The sequence below is a fragment of the Mastacembelus armatus genome, chromosome 21 (assembly GCF_900324485.2).
Source record: "Mastacembelus armatus chromosome 21, fMasArm1.2, whole genome shotgun sequence".
Taxonomy (NCBI): Eukaryota; Metazoa; Chordata; class Actinopteri; order Synbranchiformes; family Mastacembelidae; genus Mastacembelus; species Mastacembelus armatus.
In genome coordinates, this window is record NC_046653.1 from 4,245,327 (window position 1) to 4,264,958 (window position 19,632).

A 19,632-nucleotide genomic window follows, 5' to 3' on the forward strand; every position below is an offset into this window, starting at 1 on the left:
CTACTGGGCATTCTCCAGACATGGATATGTTAAATGAAAGACAACTCTGTAAAATGTTCAATAGTCCGTTTCTGTTTGTCTTGGTAGTTTTTATTCATACAGTCAATTTGATGGTAAATTTTCAAGTTTTTTTTTTTAACCAGAATGTAAAGCTACGTTTGTCTCCTGTGAGTCGTCCGGAAAGGCGCTGCGTTTATTTTGTAGATTGCAACCGGACGCGCTCTAACGGAAGCTAGTCTCGCGAAACTAGACTTCAGCCCAGTGACCGGGCGGCAGACCTCGCGAGAAAAGTCTGTTTGTGGCCTGTTTCCAAACTACCGCAGTGTATAGCGGAGTTGTATTATAAGAAACTAGCAGATCGCTGCTAACACTGAGCGACGCTTGTATCGGATTGGAGCTTAAATGAAGGCTGTAATTCTCGCCGCCGGGTACGGAACCAGATTCCAGGGGGATGTGGTGGCCGACACCAGCGGGAGGTTCGCTCACCTGGCCGGGACAGCTAAGCCGCTGTTGCCTGTGGGGCGCTGCGCCTTGATATCCCACTGGGTCCATGCCCTGCACGCCTCTGGCTCTGTGGACAGCATTTACGTTGTTGTAAGTAATACAGTGTAGATTATGTGGATAGAAGTGCTTGTATTTGGTAGATTTTAGGTACTGAACTTCACAGATAAATCTGTAAGGAGCCTACTGCATACATCAGCTCTGTGCCTTCACCTTTCTCATCCTTTCCCTCTCCGCAGACTAACGCTCTCTACCGTACTGCCTTTGAGGAGTGGGCTGCACATTTCACAGACGTGGAGATCCTCAGCGATCAGACAAGAAGCAATGATGTAAAAGTCCAGATATATTTATCACTGCTTTATGTCGCATGCTTTGGCTCTTAGAGAGCAGACTATGGTGTTAGGCTTGGAAACACTTAAATCAGAAAGGGGAACATATTTTATTCTGTGTTTTTAATTCATAAACATCTAAAGCTAATCCCACCAGGAGCGTCTCGGTGCTGTGGCCTGCCTGCAGCTTGCGGTGAAGCACTTCAAGATACATGACCATGTCGTGGTTATTGGAGGGTATGATTTTAAACTGATATCATGCATACTGCCATGCAGAGACAGATGTTAACAGCTGTGTAATCACATCGATATGACGCTGTCTTCATCCTAAACAGTGACACCCTCTTCAAAGAAGATTTCAGTCTCGGGACAGTTGAAGAGACCTTTTCTGACCTCCAGGCCAAGTGTGAGGACAGCTGTCTGGTGCTCTCCTACCAGTGCAAAGATGAAGGTGAGGGTTGCAACATTCGCCTTTTTGACTTTGGCATGACTGAACCGTGCAGCCTAACAGTACAAATTCAGCCTTAAGTATGGCCTTATGACAGCTGTTATTGAAATGGATGAATATCAAGTTAGAATTTCAGTATTGGCTTTGCACAGTTAATTCTGTAGTGCGTCCAAACAGAAACCCATAAATACGGGATTCTGGAAGTAGACAGTCATCTCCGTGTCCACTGTATGAAGGAGAAACCTCTTCCGTCTGAGACAGAGTCCAGGAGTGCAGTAAGTTCACCATCAACACTAGCCAAACAGCAGTGTGAAAAGAAGAATGTACTCCAATAGAGGTGACAAAACCTGAAACCTTGAGTAAAGATTAACATAGTGCTTATATTGCCTAATGTTTCTGACACAAACATCAGCGCCAACGTTCCCTGATTACACCATTTGTGTTCCAGTGTCCTTGTTTCTATGTATTTTCAAAGAAAAGCCTTCCTCTGCTGGATACCTTCCTTGAGGAAAAGAAGGTGAATGCAAGAAAAGTCAAAAGTGTGACAGATTAAAAGTAGAAAATGTTTTTTAATTTCACACCTACATTATGGACAACTTCGTTTTTATAGGAAGCTCCTATCGAAGAGAAAGATGCCCCTGGACATTTTGTGTCATGGCTCATTCCAAGGTAATTTCTAGGTTTTACTCAGTTATTTCAATAATTTTATAATCCATCCTGATTTTTTTTTTTTTTAGACAGGCAGCTGCTTCCTGTGCTGTTTAATAAAAACACCTTTTTTTCTCTCTCCTCCTTAGGAAGCCGGTATACGTCCATCAGATTTCTGGACGTTTTGATGTTGGAAATTTGGCTTCCTATATTGAATGTGACCTTTACTTTAGAGAAAAACTGCAAGATGTCAAGTTGTACATGGCATAAAGCACACAGAAATGGATAAAAGCACCATATTTTTTATTCCATGTTAAAATGAAGACAGGAAACTCTCCTCGAATGTGAAAGCATTGCTAAGAATCTGAACTGTGTAAATGACTAAATAACAAGAGTGTAATTTTATAATGATTATTTTATATTAAAATGATTTACTATACTATTCATTACAATGAGTGAGAAGTCTTGTGCATTTGTCAGAGGCTTTTTCATGATTTTTCTCCATCTTTGCAATGCGGGAGCCAAATTGCATGGCCCTCTTGGGAAGGACAGCTGATTGGCTGAGGCCCAGCTGTTTTGCTGTCAATCTCAGAAGAAGTTTCTCCCCTACACCTCGAGGAAGTGACAGATCTGCCTTGTCCCATACAGGCAGGGAGTTCAAGTAGCTCACCACGTCTTCATCCAAGTAGGGAAATCTGCAGATGCGACAATCATATTTGTCACATTCTATTTTCTATTTTAAAATGTATACAAAAGAAGCTGCATAACCAATGAACACATTTCTCTAGAATGTAATGTCAACAATTCGTACAGATCATTTCATCAGGCACTGTAACAAAATGGAACATTTGACCCACAAACATTTTCACTACTGGCTGATTAAACCAACAACAAAAGATATAATCACAATAACTAATAGCTGATAACTTAAACCAGGGGTGGGCCTAGTCCTTAAGGGCCACTGCCCTGCTTGTTTTCCAACCATTCCTGCTCTATCACTGCTGATTACCTGGACCTGTATTCATAAATATTCCTAGTGCAAAAAGTAGCTTTTAATGAAGAAATTCTAAGTAAATTCTTATAACTGTGATCGATTTCCAACTAATTCACTTAAAATATAAGTGCTGATCCCAGTAAAGACAGATGTTTTTCATGAAGCATCTTAATCCTTAAAAGATCTCCTAGGGTGAAAACTCAGCGGTAAGGAGGAGGACTTTTAAGAGTATTAGGAGGGCCAATCCATCACAGGGCCACGTATAGACCAACAACCACACATACTCACACAATTTAAAATCACCAATCAACCTGACATACATGTTTTTGGACTGTGGGAGGAAACCAGAGTACCTGGAGAAAACCCACACAAGCACAGGGAGAACATGCAAACTCCACACAGAAAGGTCCCTATGAGGCAACAGTGCTAGCCTCTCAGCCTCCATGCTGACCAGCCCCAGTTGAACAATAGGCAGAGCAGTGGCCCTTGACTGGAATTGCCCATCTCTGAAACTTCAGAAAACTTCAGTTTTTCATTATAATAAATAATGTTCTAAATGAAGTAGTAGTTATAGAACTACTTTTAACACTGTCTTGCTTCTTCTTTGGTCTGACATAATAGACCTTTGTTACAGCAGACATTCTGGCATGACATAGTGAGAAAAAGCACAGCAGTTAATAACATATATAATGATTACCAGTTAACAGTCTTTGATAAGCAGTGCAAAAGGCTTATTATGACCCTGTACAAGATTAAGTATCTGGAGAAAACCCATGACAACACATAAAAAAGGTACACAGTTACACAAAGAAGGGATTTAATCAGGCTACTACAAAAACACTGCTGACCAACAAATTGCTAAACTACTCAGTAACTAGCCAATGTGTCCATTCCCTGTCTATCTTAAGCCCAGTTTCTGGATTCTGCTTCTTCTTTTTAGTTTCCTAATACAAATCATAATATTAATATTAATGCTGAAATCATTAGCTGAAATGGTTCTTTCTTGTTAAAAATAGATCTAGGACTTTTTTGAACAGTAGTTCATTGTAGACCAATGTTTTTACGAGTGGGTTCTTGTGTTATCATGGACAAAGGCTGTTCTCACGCTGTTCTGCTAAGTACCAGTAGGTGGTGGTAACACACAAAGAATGAAGCTATGCCCCCATGTATGTATTTGAAAAAACTACCTTGCTTCCTTTCCATGGTCCCCTATTACTCTGTCATCTCTGCCCAGATTCCTGGAGGAGATCCTGGCCAGCTCCATAGCTAGTTCCTCAAGCAGCCCCTTATGTCCAGACATCTTAAATCGAACCCTGTGTCTGGAATAACCTGCTAGCTGTTCATCTGCTCCAATTCCTGTCAGTATGACCTGTATTCACAAAGCAGCAAGGCAGAAAAGAATTATGAAACATCTGTAAATTAGTCACTTTTGCATCAATCCTGTAACAAATAATTTGTGAGATATTTTAATAGTCAAACAGTTTCATCTGGTTTCTGGTCAACTGGAGAGTGTAAAGTGGGGTGTTTGTTGTTCACCTTTGCTGATGATGTGAAGGGCTTCTGGTGACCATCTTCTATGATGAACCCTGTTCCCCTTGCTGCAAACCACACAGCACATCCAATGCTGTCATCAAGCACTGTATCCAGTGGATGCACTAAATGGCAAATGCGCTCATGGCGCATTTTCTGCAGCTCTTCCTGCGTTATGTTGATTTCAACAAAATTCCATCTTCTTTCAGGATTCAAGCTTTGTAATTCCTTGAGACCGGCTTTTCCGGTTATTCTATCTGGAACATCAAAGGAGCTGGATGTTCGGGAAGCAGATCCATCAGTCCTGGGATCAATGGGCTTGTTTTTGTGCTTCTGGGGTTTCTTTACTGACTGACTCTGCCTCTTCTGCTCCTGCAGTTCAAACGCTACATTGAGAAGATCTACTGATTGATGAGTGGGTATGTGACGGTCAGCCAAGGCAGCCAGAATCATTGAATCAATACCACCTGAGAAAAGTATGGCAACACTGGAATGGCCGTTATTAGGAGGTGGCTGGTCTTGGATTTCAAAAGGCAGAGACTGAACACGTCGTCTTACTGCTTCACTCAGAACATCAACAAGAGAATTAACCTCATAATTTTTCTCTCTGCTTGCAAGCAGCTGTGCCAGATCCTTGACAGATGAATTTGAGTTTGGATGAATTTCAGTCTCATTTAATGACTTTGGAATGGACATATTAAGGGGAAAAACAGGTGGAGTGAGTCCTAACTGGCTTATCACAACAGTGGAGCTGCTTGGAACAAACGCAAATGTAGTTTCACTGAAAGTAGAGATGGCATCATTTCCTCTATGAGCCCAAGGATAAACCTCAAATATCACACTGCCAGCTTCTGTAGCTGCCTTCAGGTCTACCCTGTACACACCAACTGCTGGGACCTCCTGCCAAGGAGACTGATCAGGGCCAAAAGTGTAAGCTGCCACAGAAGTCAGGGTCAAACCCTCTGCATCAAATTTCCAAAGCAAACTTCTCCTGCCAAAATAGTCTCTGCCAAACCAGAGGTAGTCACTATCCTTTTGGTAGTAAACAAACCCCCAAGGTCCCTGTATACTGGACAGGACAGACAGAATCTCTGAGGGGCTGTTGCAGGATGACAGCCGCTGAGAGACAACAGCAGTGTCGTTCTCCCCTGGCATCACTGACAAACCTCCGAAAATCTCTCCATTCCACAGCAGGACGTTCCCCGTGCTGTCTTCAACTGGTTGAGGTCTAAGACAACCTCTCATGTGAAGAACGTGGGCAGAGAATACACACTGATAGCAAGGACTTCTGCCTGTAACTGTCAGGTCCTGACTTGAATTGGGCCCTCTTTTCTTCAAATGTTCATAAATTAATTTGTCCCACTCAAAGTGAGTGGGTGACAGGCTTAACAGACAAAAGATGCCGCACATAGTTGCGTTTGTGTTGGGGCTTATATCTCCTGCAGTTCCTTTTTCAAATTATCCAGTTCCTCTAGAGAGAGAGAGAGAAACATATCAACTGTTATGTTCATCTACTAAATGATGCAATGTAATCAATGCATCTACACACACTTTGATTATTAGTTATTGGGCCAACATCATACACAACTTTATCAATTAAATGTTAACTTACCTTTGCATGAACCCAGTGTTTGAGCCCTGTCTGCCAAGAAGAATATATTACTGTTCCTTTGCTGTATGTAGACTTTCTGAAAAAAAAAACAAAAAAACAAAATGTTTGTATTCATTGTTGCAAGGCCTAATCACATTCAATCACATAAATGTCGATATTGATACTCTACTCACCCTGTTTTTCTTCAGATTGGACAGCTCGTCGACTACAACTTTCTGCTCCTTGATCTGGAAATTAGCAGCACGATTATTTCATTAACCTCACAACATTTTTCAAAATGAAACTTTAGGTCCCACTAGACAGCAGCGAGGAGAACCCCAAAGTCTGCACATTCACATAAATATATGCATTAATCCCGCTAAATGGGTTATAATGCCATCCATATAAACGGACGTTTACCAGCTAACATGGCTGACATGTTACCTCCAGCTACGTGTTTTGGCTATTGCTACCTTTTTGTTCAGTTCTTCCTTAAGTGTAGACTCTCCATCAAAGCTGTCATCGTTGTCCCGGCTTTTCAAAGACATTTTGATCAAAGGGAACATAGAAGAAGATAGTTAGGGCTACTCGCAAAATAACCTCAGTGAAGATACCGAGATGTAAACACATGTTCAGCGTCTGTGAAAGCTTTTCCGGGTGAGGAGTCTTGAATGTACTGCCCCCTGCAGGTGGGCGGTTGATACACAGACGAAACTAGCCACAACTTCAGAACAAACATGACACAAACACAAACATGCGTCGTTTTCCACCAAAATAAAAATAAAATTGTATGTAGCTCTCTATTAAACCCATAGTAAGCAAATGCATTAAAACTGAGAAAAAATAATTTCAGAAACCACAAATTCAAATTTGTTCTTCCAGAGTAGCCAACTTCTTCTTTTTTTTTCCAATAACTGATTACATTTGTTGAATATCAAGCAGAATGCCCTTTCTACAGGATATTTTAATTAATATTGTTAGTTTTATCATGTTTGGACGGCATTAGTTTAAGCAGACTGTGTTTTTCTATTCTTATGACTTAGATGAAGATCAGCCTACATTTTATGACCAATTTATGCAGAAATCCAAGTAATGCCAAAGGGTTCACAACTGTATACAATATAAAGTAGCAGAAAATGTATACATTCAAGTACCTCAAAATTAAATACAGTACATGAGTAAAAAATACTTTGTTACTTTGCACTCCTACACCAAACTATTAGACAAGTTCAAATTTTGACCTGATGATGGAGCTAGAAGAAAAGTCAGAGGATCAGCATAGTTGTTAGAGTTCATTTTGTGAATGAAAATGAGTCTGTGTCAAATGTAATAGTTGTCAAGCCATTTCAGCTCAAAACACAAATATCAACCATATTCTAAAGGAAAATTCAGGGAATCAAGTCAGTAGAATTCATCTTTTGGGGACCATGAATATATCTGTATTAAATTACATGACAATCTTTCTGGTTTTGATAAAAGAAAATGAACAGGAAACTGACATCCCTACACCCATGACACTATTCCACCCCAGGTTTACCTACGTAGAGCATGTAAGAATTCAAACTACCAACCTTCCAGTCAAAAACCGCTGTTCAGCATGTTGCTGACCCGCATTATAACCTCATAAAGTCCAAATGTGGTAAAGTAACATTACAAATATATTTTGAATAATCAACCTGGCCCCAGTAAACTACAATTATAGTGGATTACACAAATGTTGCGCCAGAGTTTGGTCAAACACCCTTCTAGTGTGACAAACACACCTGTTTGAGTTTTTACAATGGCTATCTGCCCACTGATGTATTGATCTAAAACAGCTGTATAATGTTTACCATTTAATTCCCTGGAAAGAGCTGTCAATTTGGGAAAGTTAGTCATCTCATCAAAGGCAGTGACCTTTGATGTTTATCATTCTCTGATGGACTGAGAGGAGCTGTCAGGTCATCTCAGGCAGTAGTACGTATCCACAGAAACAAATCACATTTATTTTTGCAAAAACAGATATAGATAATAATCATCATCGTGGTCTCTGGTGTTCTTTGGTCACTCAGATGGTTGGTAATCTTTTTTTGTCCATTGTAATGAGATTGTCAGACCTCGAGAGCACCAGCCTCATTCATTCAAGTTCAGTTTCATTTAAATACCTGAACCAAGAGCATTGGTCTTTAATACCTTTCAGCTCTCCTGCAACACAGTCTAAGAGCTCAGCACAAAAAGAACAAAAGCCCTGCATGAAGAATAGATGAATAATCTGACCCAGCCTCATGTACGCTGTTGAGTGTAAGGTGAGATTTCATATCCTGCCAACACTTCTATCTCTTCTTTAGCTGTGGCTTGTGAGTGTTAGACAACTTAAGGTCACAGGAGGCAAGTCATTCTCATATATTTGTCCTGAGAGTACAAATTTAGTCCATGTAAACATAGCTTGTTGTTCCACAGCCAGGCTGAAAAAGGATTCCATGGGGCAGATATATCTGCAGCTCACATTGCCACAAAATGACACAGCAGCCACCTAACCACTGATGACAGGTACCTGAACTTGGCTGACACATCGACCCACTAATAGTGTGGCTGGTAATCTGTTTGTACCAGCTCAGTGTGTGTAGGCATTCAAGTGACTGAAAGCGCTCAGTGATCTTTGAATAGTGACAAAGAATTTGAAGTGCCTATTGTCATCACATGGCTCAAAATATGTGCTTATGTTACTTTTGCTCCCTCATCCCCCTCATGATGAGATGGCAGTCTGTTGCTTTGTGCCAAAAAGAAATGGTAGAATTAAAAAATAAAATTATTATAATAAGATTTATCAAGTCCAGGAGCAACATATTTTCACCTAAATATGGACGGACAGATAGATAGATAGATAGATAGATAGATAGATAGATTGAAGACATGGCAAAGCATCTGTACACTGTACCCATGGGAAGTCTTTCGTGTAATTACTGCCTTAATACCAGGAATTTGGCTCTACGTTGAACTCACACTTCACAGTATGTTGTAACAGGGCTGGATATAATAATGAAAGTCTACTGGATCAACAGGACTGCAATTAAAATCTGTCACAAGGAATGAGAGGCTCTTCAACATTTGTCAACATTGTTTGGTTTAGGACATAGGTTGGGGGGTTTGTGAGTGTCTTTGTGAGTTCTTAGTGTGTGCTTGAAGGAGATTAGGTATTTGATGAAATACATTTTTGTTGCCCTACCTAAGCAACATAGCATAATAAGGAATGCTTAAAAATTGAAAAGTCAGCAGGAAGAGTGTGGGAGTTAGTGCATTGCGGTGTCCACTTATATAACATGAAAATTGCACAGAAACAGCTGTTCTAAAATGCAGTACACCACTGTTCTGGCATTATTCATTATACAGTCAGTCAATGAAAAGCCCAAAACGTACCATGTAAGACATGAGGCGTCAGTGGTGGCACAAGACAATGGAGGGGTCCCTCTCAACTGATAAGAGCCTTCTGTAGTCCACTACACAGTGTCAAGATAAAGAAACACATTAGCCACATGCTCTCTGAGCTAGTGTTTATTACTTTTTATGGATGCAAGCCAAGGAACCCTCATCCATGGAGCCTGTAATTACAGCTTCTGATCCTGTTCTGTTGACATAGGTGGACAAATGCAAGTCATCCAAGTTTGTACTTTGTATACAGATTTTCTCTGTTCAGCACCAAGCTGGATTGCAACAGGCTTTTTGATAAACAGCTTCACCAGGCCAATGCAATAATGGCAATTTCCACTGTAAAATTTTCAAAATGTTAAACTTTAATTTGATTACATCTACGGTCAAGTTCAGTTAATCGTTAACTTTTTCTGCCTTTTGGTTTTCTTTAGTTTTTCTTTGTAACACTTAAGTAGACTATTTCTTTAATTCACTTTATACACAGTAGTAAGATGTTCATTTAGGTTACAATAATGAACTAACATAATCTGTTTTACTGAATAACATACACATCTTTGTATTGTTCCTGTCCATGCTGAATACATTATTCAAACATTCACAGTGTACCAGTTTCACTGAAGCAGAGCTTCCCTGCCTTTTATAAAAGACTCAAACACGTTGGGTTTGACCTTCACAAGAAGCATCTGCTGATGTGAACCATGCGTCACAAGAAACAAGTCTCAGAAGACTTCCACACATTATCTATACCACTTATCATCTGGAGGTTCTAGTGGGGCTAAAACCAATCCCAGCTAAAACTGTGTGAAAGGCGGAGTACACACTGGACAGATCAACCAGTCACATTCAAAGCTACAACCAGTTTAGAGTCACCAATCAACATAACTGGCATGTGGTTGAACTGTAAGAGGAAGCTGGAGTACACAGAGGAAATCCATCATATCATAGATATGAGGTAACACTTCTAACCACTGCACCACTGTGCAATGGTTGATGAACTATTGCTTTATATAAAGCTGGAATAGAACTGCGATCTTCACTTCATCAGTCCACACTTAACCTGACTATAAATGGAGATGATTTAGAGCTGTGGCTGCTCTCTGTAAAGGTGAACATGGACCTCAGTGAGGTACAGAAGAAGGCCACAGTAACAGCTACAGGTTTAGAGAAATCATTGCCATTAGTATCTTTCTTCAATGGTCGATCATACCAAAATCATGGTGCATAGCATCCATGGCATCGCCACAGAGGAAGTCACTGCTGTCTGGGGCGCTGTCCTCTGGATGAACATGAGTAGAAGTTTAGTGATCCAACAGGATAAAGATAAATCAACTACTGATTGTGTTCAATTGTTGGAATTTCTAATGGTATTGGCCATAGTTTCTTTAGTAGCACAATCCCTTTGTAAATCTCACTGCCTAAAAAAAGACCATATCATTATACCTGGAAATATCAAATAAAAAAGACTGTAATTAATCACACTTTTACTTCAGTACATGTATTTAACAGTTGTACATTTCAGATCAAAATTTCACATATTAAACATCTGATAAGATTATAAGATATGATGCAAATTAAACTACCTAACAGCATAAAGACTTGTAAGGGTTAGTGTCACCTTGACCAGCGGCAATCATTACACATTAAGGCACGAGTAATGAAATTCACATAATAGAATAATAACATAACATGCTGGTTGTAAACGTCTGCATAAAAGGGAGCTTACTCACTTTAGATACATTTTCCAATCAGCACGTCAGGTTAAAAAAGAAGCTGAACGCAGGACTACAGTATTTTCACGCTGTGGAAAAGCAGGTTTTGCTTAAGATGAGGTGAAAGAAACCAGTGCAGTGAGTGGGCAAACAGAGACCTGCCTATAGGCCTACAGTCCGTATATGTGCCGTGTGTACATTGCTTGTAGGCGAACACAAAGCCAAGTCACACGCACGAGGTAAAGAGATCTGAAGCGTTTATTTACGATATTAGTGAGACCTTTTGTGCAGACGTGGTCCAAAGTGTGCGTGCGTGCGTGTGCGTGTGCGTGTGGGAGGAGGAGGATCAGTTGTTTTGACACAGTGTAAACAATGGAGGGTCACGTGACAGAGTAGGTATATTGGGCCAGGACGAAAACAGAGCGGAGCAGTGCAGAGCATCCAGCCGCCGGTGCAGCGCTCGGTTCGGCTCCCGGTTTTGTCTTTTTTTGACACCAACCAGCCTTTGAGGCTATAAAATCATTTCTTTCCAACTTCAGCTACAGTGATAGCTAAGTTTGGAAAGGAGACAAGGGGAGAAAAGCCGTGTTTCTTTTTTCTTGTTTTGTGTCGCTGTGGCGGTGTCGACGTCTTTTACCTTACAAAGAAGAGACCCTAAACCCTTAACCTAGAGAAAAACAAGCGAACAAAAAAATCTCTGGGTTCTTTTTTTGGCACTTGAACAGCTTTAAAATGGATAAATCTGTACCTAAGAAGAAGAGCCGTTGCGGTAGGTTCTTCTTAAATGTAGGACATTTTAAAATAATATTACGCAGTTCAGTTATTATCAAGTCAATGAACGATATCCACATTTCCTTTCCAGATTCTGTCAGAGACTTCTTCACCTCAGCGAAATTCCTTATTTACATGGGACATGCCCTGTCAACATGGGTAAGTAACGCTACCCTTACTGTAGTCAGCCACAGTATTGTTTGACAAGCAATGCTCTAACAGTTACCATCATGATAGCGGGTCACATATAACCGTAATACAGCATGAATGTGTTGTTGCTACATTGACTACCATTACAATACTAAACCACATGTTTTTCCTGTGGAGTTCATATGTTTTTACAAATAGCTGTCATGCCAAAGCAAGTGAAGAGGGTGTTAGGTGTTGAACCCATGAAGGGGGGTGGGGGTTATTTATGCAGCTGAAAACACATTGCCTACAAGCCTGCAAATCTTGACATATTTATAATTGGATTCGATTTTCCAGGGTGACCGAATGTGGAACTTTGCTGTGGCTGTTTTCCTGGTAGAGCTCTATGGGAACAGCCTGCTGCTCACAGCCGTGTATGGGCTGGTGGTGGCCGGCTCTGTGCTGCTGCTGGGGGCCATCATTGGAGACTGGGTGGACAGAAACCCCAGACTCAAAGGTAAAGCAGTACAGAGTCACATCCAAATATAGCGGTGTTGGATTGTCGTAACTCAGGTTTGTCATGAATAAAATGCGAAAACTTTGCAGGCTGCATCTCAAAAATATATATCTCTTCTCAGTATTGTAGAGTTGTATCAAATATTGCAGTTTATAATAATGTGCAGTTTTCCTCTGTCAGTTTAACAGTTAATTGAAGCTCTTGTGAATGTTTCTGTCAAAGACACTATTAGATCAGGGAGCTGAGTGTATCCAGCCTTATTGTGGAAGCAGTCCAGTGAACTAGTTTAATTAGACAGAAATCTGTTGTCTTTGATCAGCTTTCTGCCCCTAATACTAGGCATGATGTTTCCACAGTGGCCCGGACTTCGCTGCTTGTCCAGAACAGTTGTGTCATCCTGTGTGGGATCCTCCTGATGCTTGTATTCCAGTTCAAAGAACAGCTTGTGGAGCTCTACAATGGATGGATTCTGGTAAGATCCCCCCTTTGCTGTCCCTTAACATGCTTGCTGTTTTCACATAATGGGGAATTGTACTAAAAGCATTTTTACCCTCATGTACAACACTCTGACCCCGGGATTGAAACTTGCTGACTTTTACTGATATGGTATCCACTGTCAGAATGATTTATGACCACTTGGACAGCTATAACATATGAGTGAAATGAGGGTAGTTCACTCCCTGATGACCTTTGACTGTTCCACTAACTTAAATTGACATAGTAGACTAGCAGTTCTTAACATTTTAGTTTCCTAAATAAAATAGTTTTATGTATCAAACAACTCTTGTCTTATTTCATGATACTTAGCATGTTTTCCTTGTTACAGAAACAAACATTACTGTAATGCAGGCTTTCTTGTCACGAGGCCCCAAAGCATGATAGGTTATTACACACACATACTCAAAAGTCTTAGTTTGTCAGTATTTGCAAAGGCTTGTTTAAACTTCATGAGCTTTCATTAAGTCAGAGAGGTTAGGGGGATGGCTTTTGTCAGAGTGTGTGTGGAGGTGGAGAGAAGTGGCTGAAACAGGAGATTGTGTGTCTTTTTGAAGGCTGTGTTTTTTCAGCAAGTTGTTCATGGGCGCTCACAAAGGCAGAGGAGAGCAAAGCCTGACTAGAGCACCTTCATTGCAATGTACACAAATATCAGCAAAACAGTAGCTAGTGTGTTTTGCATGTGCACTATATCTGACCAAAATATAGTAGAGATTTTATGTATTTTTGTCCTCCAGCTATAACTTTGTTGAAGCTCTAGTTGAGGTCACATGTTGAGGATTATTAAATCTGTCACACTCTTGCACAAAATGATAGCAATGTAAACTCTAGGAATTAATTGATCTTTTTTAGTTTACATAAGATGATTTGATAGTAGCACTTTGCTTCTGGCTAATAGCATATTTTGTCATTAACACCAGGTGAAATATGGACTTCCAAACTGACAACTGCTCAGGATCTAAGCCATATTTTACTGTTACATTCTGATGTTGCAGAGTTAGCAATTAGGTTTTAGTCAGTTTTAGTACTGAATTTCTGCCAAATTCAATACATACCAAGACTTAAATCTATAAATCTATGGTTTCAAAAATGAGAAGAATAATCTAAAAGGTCCCCAAATGATCAAACAAATGAGAGGAAATTTATCAATTTTTTCTGACTCTTCTCAGAAATTTCCCTTTTTTGTATACTACTGCATACTTTCACCTCTTCAGGCCCCTAGGAACACTTGAAACAGAATAACCCAGGAGACAAAATAATTATATTATTTATATTACATACAATGTGACCACGACTGTAGCAGATATTCTCAATTTAAGGGGTCTCAGGTTTGGTGACTCTAGAGACTCCTTTAATGATTCAAAATAGATACTGACAAGATTAACAATGAAAAATGAAAAATTCCCTTCATTTTGTTTTTCAGACAACTTGCTACATTCTGGTCATCACGATTGCCAACATCGCCAATTTAGCCAGCACGGCAACCTCCATCACCATCCAGAGGGACTGGGTTGTGGTTGTGGCAGGTCAGGACAGCAGCAAGTTGGCAGGTCAGTGTTTCTTCCCTGCTTTTAGCTTAGCATCAAATGTAGGCCTCACATGACCTGTTATCAGATCTATTCAGTGGGGCATACTTTGAACCTTGAATGCTGACTCACTCTCATTTTTACCTTTTATGTCCCTGCAGTTTCCCCTTGATTGTTACAAGCTGCTTATAAGATTTGCTCACATGGTGGAAAATACTTTCAGCACTATGACCTTGATGACTCTTATCAATCAGCTGAGCTAGTACTGTGATTCTAGAAAAAAATGCAGTCATATGAATGTATAAACCCCACCACAAATGTGAAGACAATAATGGACCACTGTTTTTTCATATTTTCCCAAAATTGCTACTTAATATTAACCTGCTGTACACCTCCTTCCACATTCATATTAAACAGACATGAATGCCACAGTGCGGATTATTGACCAGCTGACCAACATCCTGGCTCCTATGGTGGTGGGCCAGATAATGGCCTTTGGTTCTCATTTCATTGGCTGCGGCTTCATCTCTGGCTGGAACCTGTGCTCCATGTGTTTGGAGTACATGTTGCTTTGGAAAGTCTACCAGAAGACACCAGCATTGGCTGTGAAAGCTGGGCAAAAAGAACAGCAGCAGGAGCTCAAACAGCTCAGCCCCCCAGGAGGTAGCTACAAAAACCTTGTATTTCTGTCACTTGAAACAAAAATCCCTACTGGAATGTTATAATTGTGTTTTATTTGGGTAATAAGCAGGCTCAAGAGTTTCTGGCTTGATCAATGATTTGTCCTGAATATTACTAATATTACGCTTCTTTCTTGTAGACTTGGAGAATGGCCAGAGCCCTGAGGAGTCTTCTCAGCCACTGATGAGTGAAAACTCAGTGGTGGCCAAGGCAGACTCTCACCAGGAGAACAGCTGTTGCTACCAGGTGATGGAACCCCTACGCACCTTCAAGGCTGGCTGGGTGTCCTACTACAACCAGAACATCTTCTTTGCCGGCATGTCCCTGGCTTTCCTCTACATGACAGTCCTTGGTTTCGACTGCATCACCACAGGCTATGCCTACACACAGGGCCTCAATGGCTCGGTGCTCAGCCTGCTGATGGGGGCCTCGGCTGTGTCAGGCATCTGTGGCACTGTAGCCTTCACTTGGGTTCGCAAGAAGTGCGGCCTCATCCGCACGGGCTTCATCTCGGGTGTGGCTCAGCTGTCCTGCCTCATGCTGTGCGTAGCCTCCGTCTTTGCTCCCGGGAGCCCCTTCGACCTCACTGTCTCACCCTTCAAGGACATTTACACACACTTGATTGGAGAGAAGATTCTGCCCGAGGCTGACTATAGCCTCACCACCGTCCAGGCTGGTGAGAACACCACTACTGCTGCACCGACTGAAGAGCTGCCACATCTGCAGTACTACATGTCTGTTAGTTTACTGTTTGCTGGCGTCATTGCTGCTAGAGTTGGTAAGTGAAGTACTTCTCACTGATTTTTTTTTTTTTTTTTTGATCTGGTGCTAGGAGTGGTGTAAATACTAGTTGTACCTATTGGATAGCATTACTTTGTTTTGGAGCTTTTCCAAAGTGTAAATTAGCATAGATTATTGCTGAAGTGGTGCATAGTCTAAGTTGAGGTTTGTTTATTTGAAAGGAGATTAAGGTGTTAAGTGTTTGAGCATCCATGCTTAGTTGGCATGTTCACTTCCTGTCATTAGATTATAAAAGGCTGTTTCTAAATTCTGACTTCCTAAAGATGACTCAAGCTGTCAATAATAGGTCCACAGGTTGAGCTATTTCATACATCACCAGAATTTCACACCAGAGCTCTGTGGATTGTCTATGGATGTCAGAGCAATATTTGCAACCTTTGATACCAATAATGTAACCTCATATTTCCTGCTTCCGATTAGTTCTAAAGTTGTTTCACAGTGGTTGTAAAAAAACATTAGGCCTGACTGTTGATATCCGTCCTGCAGGCCTGTGGTCTTTTGATCTGACAGTGACCCAACTCATCCAGGAGAATGTGATTGAGTCGGAGCGAGGTGTGATCAACGGTGTCCAGAACTCCATGAATTACCTCTTAGACCTGCTGCACTTCATCATGGTGATTCTGGCTCCAAACCCAGAGGCCTTTGGCCTACTCGTCATCATCTCTGTCTCTTTCGTGGCCATGGGTCACATCATGTATTTTCGCTTTGCCTTCAAGAGCCTGGGAAGACGTCTCTTCCTTTGCTGCTCACCAGAGCAGAAGGTGGAGACAGTAGACAGCCCCTCACTTCCTACCACTGTCTAACCCCATTAAAGAGTCTCAGCCTTACACTATCTCTGCAGCCTATTTATCTAACATCATTACTTGTAGCTGGCAGAATGCTAAAACTAACAATAACCTGAGAAAGGTAACATAACATGCTATACATAGCGATTAATAAAGCATTTATCATTAGCAGAAGGAGGTGAGTAGAAAGCTTGCACTCATGAGAAACAAATCCACATTAACTTACAGGAAGTTAGGGTTTCTCTAGCTTTGTTGGTCTGGGAGTTAGATGATATTCTCATGAATCGGTCTGTGCTTCTGAACACATACATTCTCAGAGAAGGATCCATCACTTGTAGGCTTATAAACTTTTTTATTTTTGTAAAGAAATCAGGGGATATGGTGCTATAAAATATTTCCTCCTCCTAACAGCCTGGGTCAAGCTGTAAAGCTTTTTAAAAGGTTCTACTGCTAACAAAAGGGCAAAATGAGGGAGCAGTACTAAGATCTTAAAATAAGAGTAATATAGGACTTTGCCGACTGCCGTCACTGGTATTGTAGCTGTGTCTGCTAGCTGTTGTCCAATAGCCTAGTCTTGGAGGAAGGAAGAGGGGGGGCACGGAGGAGGAAGAGGGGGGGGGGGGGGGGGGGCACATGTTATTTGACCAAATGTAAAACTAGGATTTAGTCTCTTCAATACGTGGGTATGAGGGTTATTCAATTGACTGTTTATTCAGGAAATGCTGTGGTTTTTATGATAATGTATCATCAGTATTGTCTTACACGCTCATGATTGTGTAGAAACAAGTCCTATGCACCTTTTTCAATAGTTCTCTCAGTTACCAAAGTCAAAGTCCATGTACAGCATCAAAGGAAGTGAGGGAAACCAGTTATATGTCAGAAGAATAACAGATATATATTCCTACATCAGGTGAAAGTAGGTTCACTAATAATTTCATGCAACTCCAGGATATCTGAACATTTGTAACCCACTCTGAGTATTTACATGTTGTTTTTCTGGTAGATTACACCAATAGTTTAATTTTGTCACCCTTTGATTTTTTTTTTTTTTGTCTGAAATCTCTAGCATGATTTTTCAGTCATAGTCATTGTTACACAGGCACTTTAAATGATTGACATCTGTCATTACACCCACTGCACAATCAGATATTTGATCAATATTTTTGCACAAGGCTGAAGTTCTGACACCATCAGTGCCCCATCCCTACACAAACTTCCTTCAGTCACGTACAATCTCACTGTCAGCGTGTTCAGGTGCTGTGTGGGGATTGTGGTTCAGAAAGGCACATATTTTAACACCAAATGTTATTGAGGAAAAACTGTACCTCCTGTGAAAAGGTCTGAATTCACCCCAAGCTTACCTCAGATACCACCACTCCCTGCCAGGGAGCTTAGTCAGCAGCCCTTATCTGATCTCCCTTTACCAGGTCCAAGACCTGGACCTGAACTCTGGTGGGGTTTTTGTGCTTAAGCTTCAACAGTGAAGAAAACATTTAATTATGTGAGAGTTCTATCTTATGTCTTTTGTCGTCACATTTGGTTTTACTATACTAGTGCAGAAAATGTATTAATACCTCACAAAAATAAGTGAAACGTTTGTGGCTTTTTTGCATGCTACTTCTCCTGTGAAGGGCTTACAACAGAGTACACGTTTGTATTTAAAGGAGTGTCTGCAGTTTAGAGTCGCAGACACTGGGAAATTAGCTTTGCTTTTCTTGATCCCAAATCTTGAATGTTTGTAGCTGTAACTAATTCCTTTCCACATTATGTAATTTCTTATGTCTTCTTGTAACCTAACATTGACAGTTGTTAAATGCACATATATGGAAATAAGTGCAGTTAATGACCAGTTTCCACCCATGAAAAAGCTAGCCAATGTAGAAAGGACTTGGGTAATGTTAGGTGGAAGTATTTGGGTTGGACGCAGAGGCAGCCACACCAGATGTAGGAGAACAGAAGGCCACTTTTGGTGGTGGGTCTGCAGGTGTGCCACGGGATGCAGACTCTTAAGCCGTGAAGTTTAATTTTCATGTCCTGTCTGGGTCTAATGTAACCTCAAACTCAGTCTGGGTATGAGAACAAAAATAAATCTTACAACAGTCTGCTGATTCAGGAAAATCACACATGGCCATAAAGTAGATTTTTAATGCAAATAATGGCCACTTTGAGTTTAAACTTAAATATACAAAAATGTATGTGTTGTGTATACTACGTCATGCTGTAAACTTTTTTTTTTACATTTTTGTATACCTAGTGTAACCAACATTTTGTGTCTAATTGAGGGTTCTGAAATTTTGAAATGTGTGTAAAGCAAATTACTGCATTCAGTAGATCTGTATCATACTGCATATTAGGGTGAATGTGACATATATATGCTTATATGTTTATATACACACACACACAACTGTGTGTTGTACTTCAATAGATGAAAAGTCCCAATCATAAAGGAATTATTCCTACGTAATAATCACACTCCACTGGATGTGAGTATGTGGGTGTTTCTTGTATTACATGAGGTCTCTTAAATAAAGAAAAACCTTATACTCTCATCTGTATAGTCGTGTGTGTGTGTGTGCGTGCAGTGTATTATGTTTGCAGGGGTACTTGACTGCTGCTGTGTAAGTTCACATACCACAGAGGAGTTAGCTGCTAATTTCGTCTTGGAATCCGTTTTTTTCAAGTGGCCAGTGTCTGACTGATGGTAAGTAGGGCTGGGTGACCTGGACTTGTGTGGCTGCTGAAATGCCAGTGACCTGAGTTTGCACAGCA

General features: G+C 40.7%; 4 protein-coding genes across 4 annotated transcripts; 2 read left to right on the top strand and 2 right to left on the bottom strand.

Annotated features, from left to right (window-relative positions):
* The first annotated feature begins 271 nt into the window (after window positions 1-271).
* LOC113123928 (glucose-1-phosphate adenylyltransferase 2) lies at window positions 272-2,372 on the top strand. The gene is made up of 8 exons (XM_026296324.1): window positions 272-594; window positions 741-830; window positions 988-1,067; window positions 1,166-1,281; window positions 1,456-1,553; window positions 1,727-1,795; window positions 1,889-1,947; window positions 2,076-2,372. Exons 1-8 carry the CDS (start codon window positions 403-405, stop codon window positions 2,194-2,196), a joined length of 825 nt encoding a protein of 274 aa, XP_026152109.1. The 5' UTR covers window positions 272-402; the 3' UTR covers window positions 2,197-2,372.
* On the bottom strand, window positions 2,213-5,889 carry asnsd1 (asparagine synthetase domain containing 1). The gene is made up of 3 exons (XM_026296323.2): window positions 4,457-5,889; window positions 4,108-4,289; window positions 2,213-2,621 (listed from the first exon to the last, which is right to left on the bottom strand). Exons 1-3 carry the CDS (start codon window positions 5,858-5,860, stop codon window positions 2,366-2,368), a joined length of 1,842 nt encoding a protein of 613 aa, XP_026152108.1. The 5' UTR covers window positions 5,861-5,889; the 3' UTR covers window positions 2,213-2,365.
* asdurf (ASNSD1 upstream open reading frame) lies at window positions 5,780-6,692 on the bottom strand. The gene is made up of 4 exons (XM_026296325.1): window positions 6,515-6,692; window positions 6,236-6,289; window positions 6,063-6,138; window positions 5,780-5,921 (listed from the first exon to the last, which is right to left on the bottom strand). Exons 1-4 carry the CDS (start codon window positions 6,605-6,607, stop codon window positions 5,881-5,883), a joined length of 264 nt encoding a protein of 87 aa, XP_026152110.1. The 5' UTR covers window positions 6,608-6,692; the 3' UTR covers window positions 5,780-5,880.
* Window positions 6,693-11,890: 5,198 nt separating this feature from the next.
* slc40a1 (solute carrier family 40 member 1) lies at window positions 11,891-17,278 on the top strand. The gene is made up of 8 exons (XM_026296335.1): window positions 11,891-11,927; window positions 12,021-12,088; window positions 12,416-12,575; window positions 12,932-13,047; window positions 14,494-14,620; window positions 15,014-15,259; window positions 15,417-16,055; window positions 16,565-17,278. Exons 1-8 carry the CDS (start codon window positions 11,891-11,893, stop codon window positions 16,879-16,881), a joined length of 1,710 nt encoding a protein of 569 aa, XP_026152120.1. The 3' UTR covers window positions 16,882-17,278.
* Window positions 17,279-19,632: the final 2,354 nt, after the last annotated feature.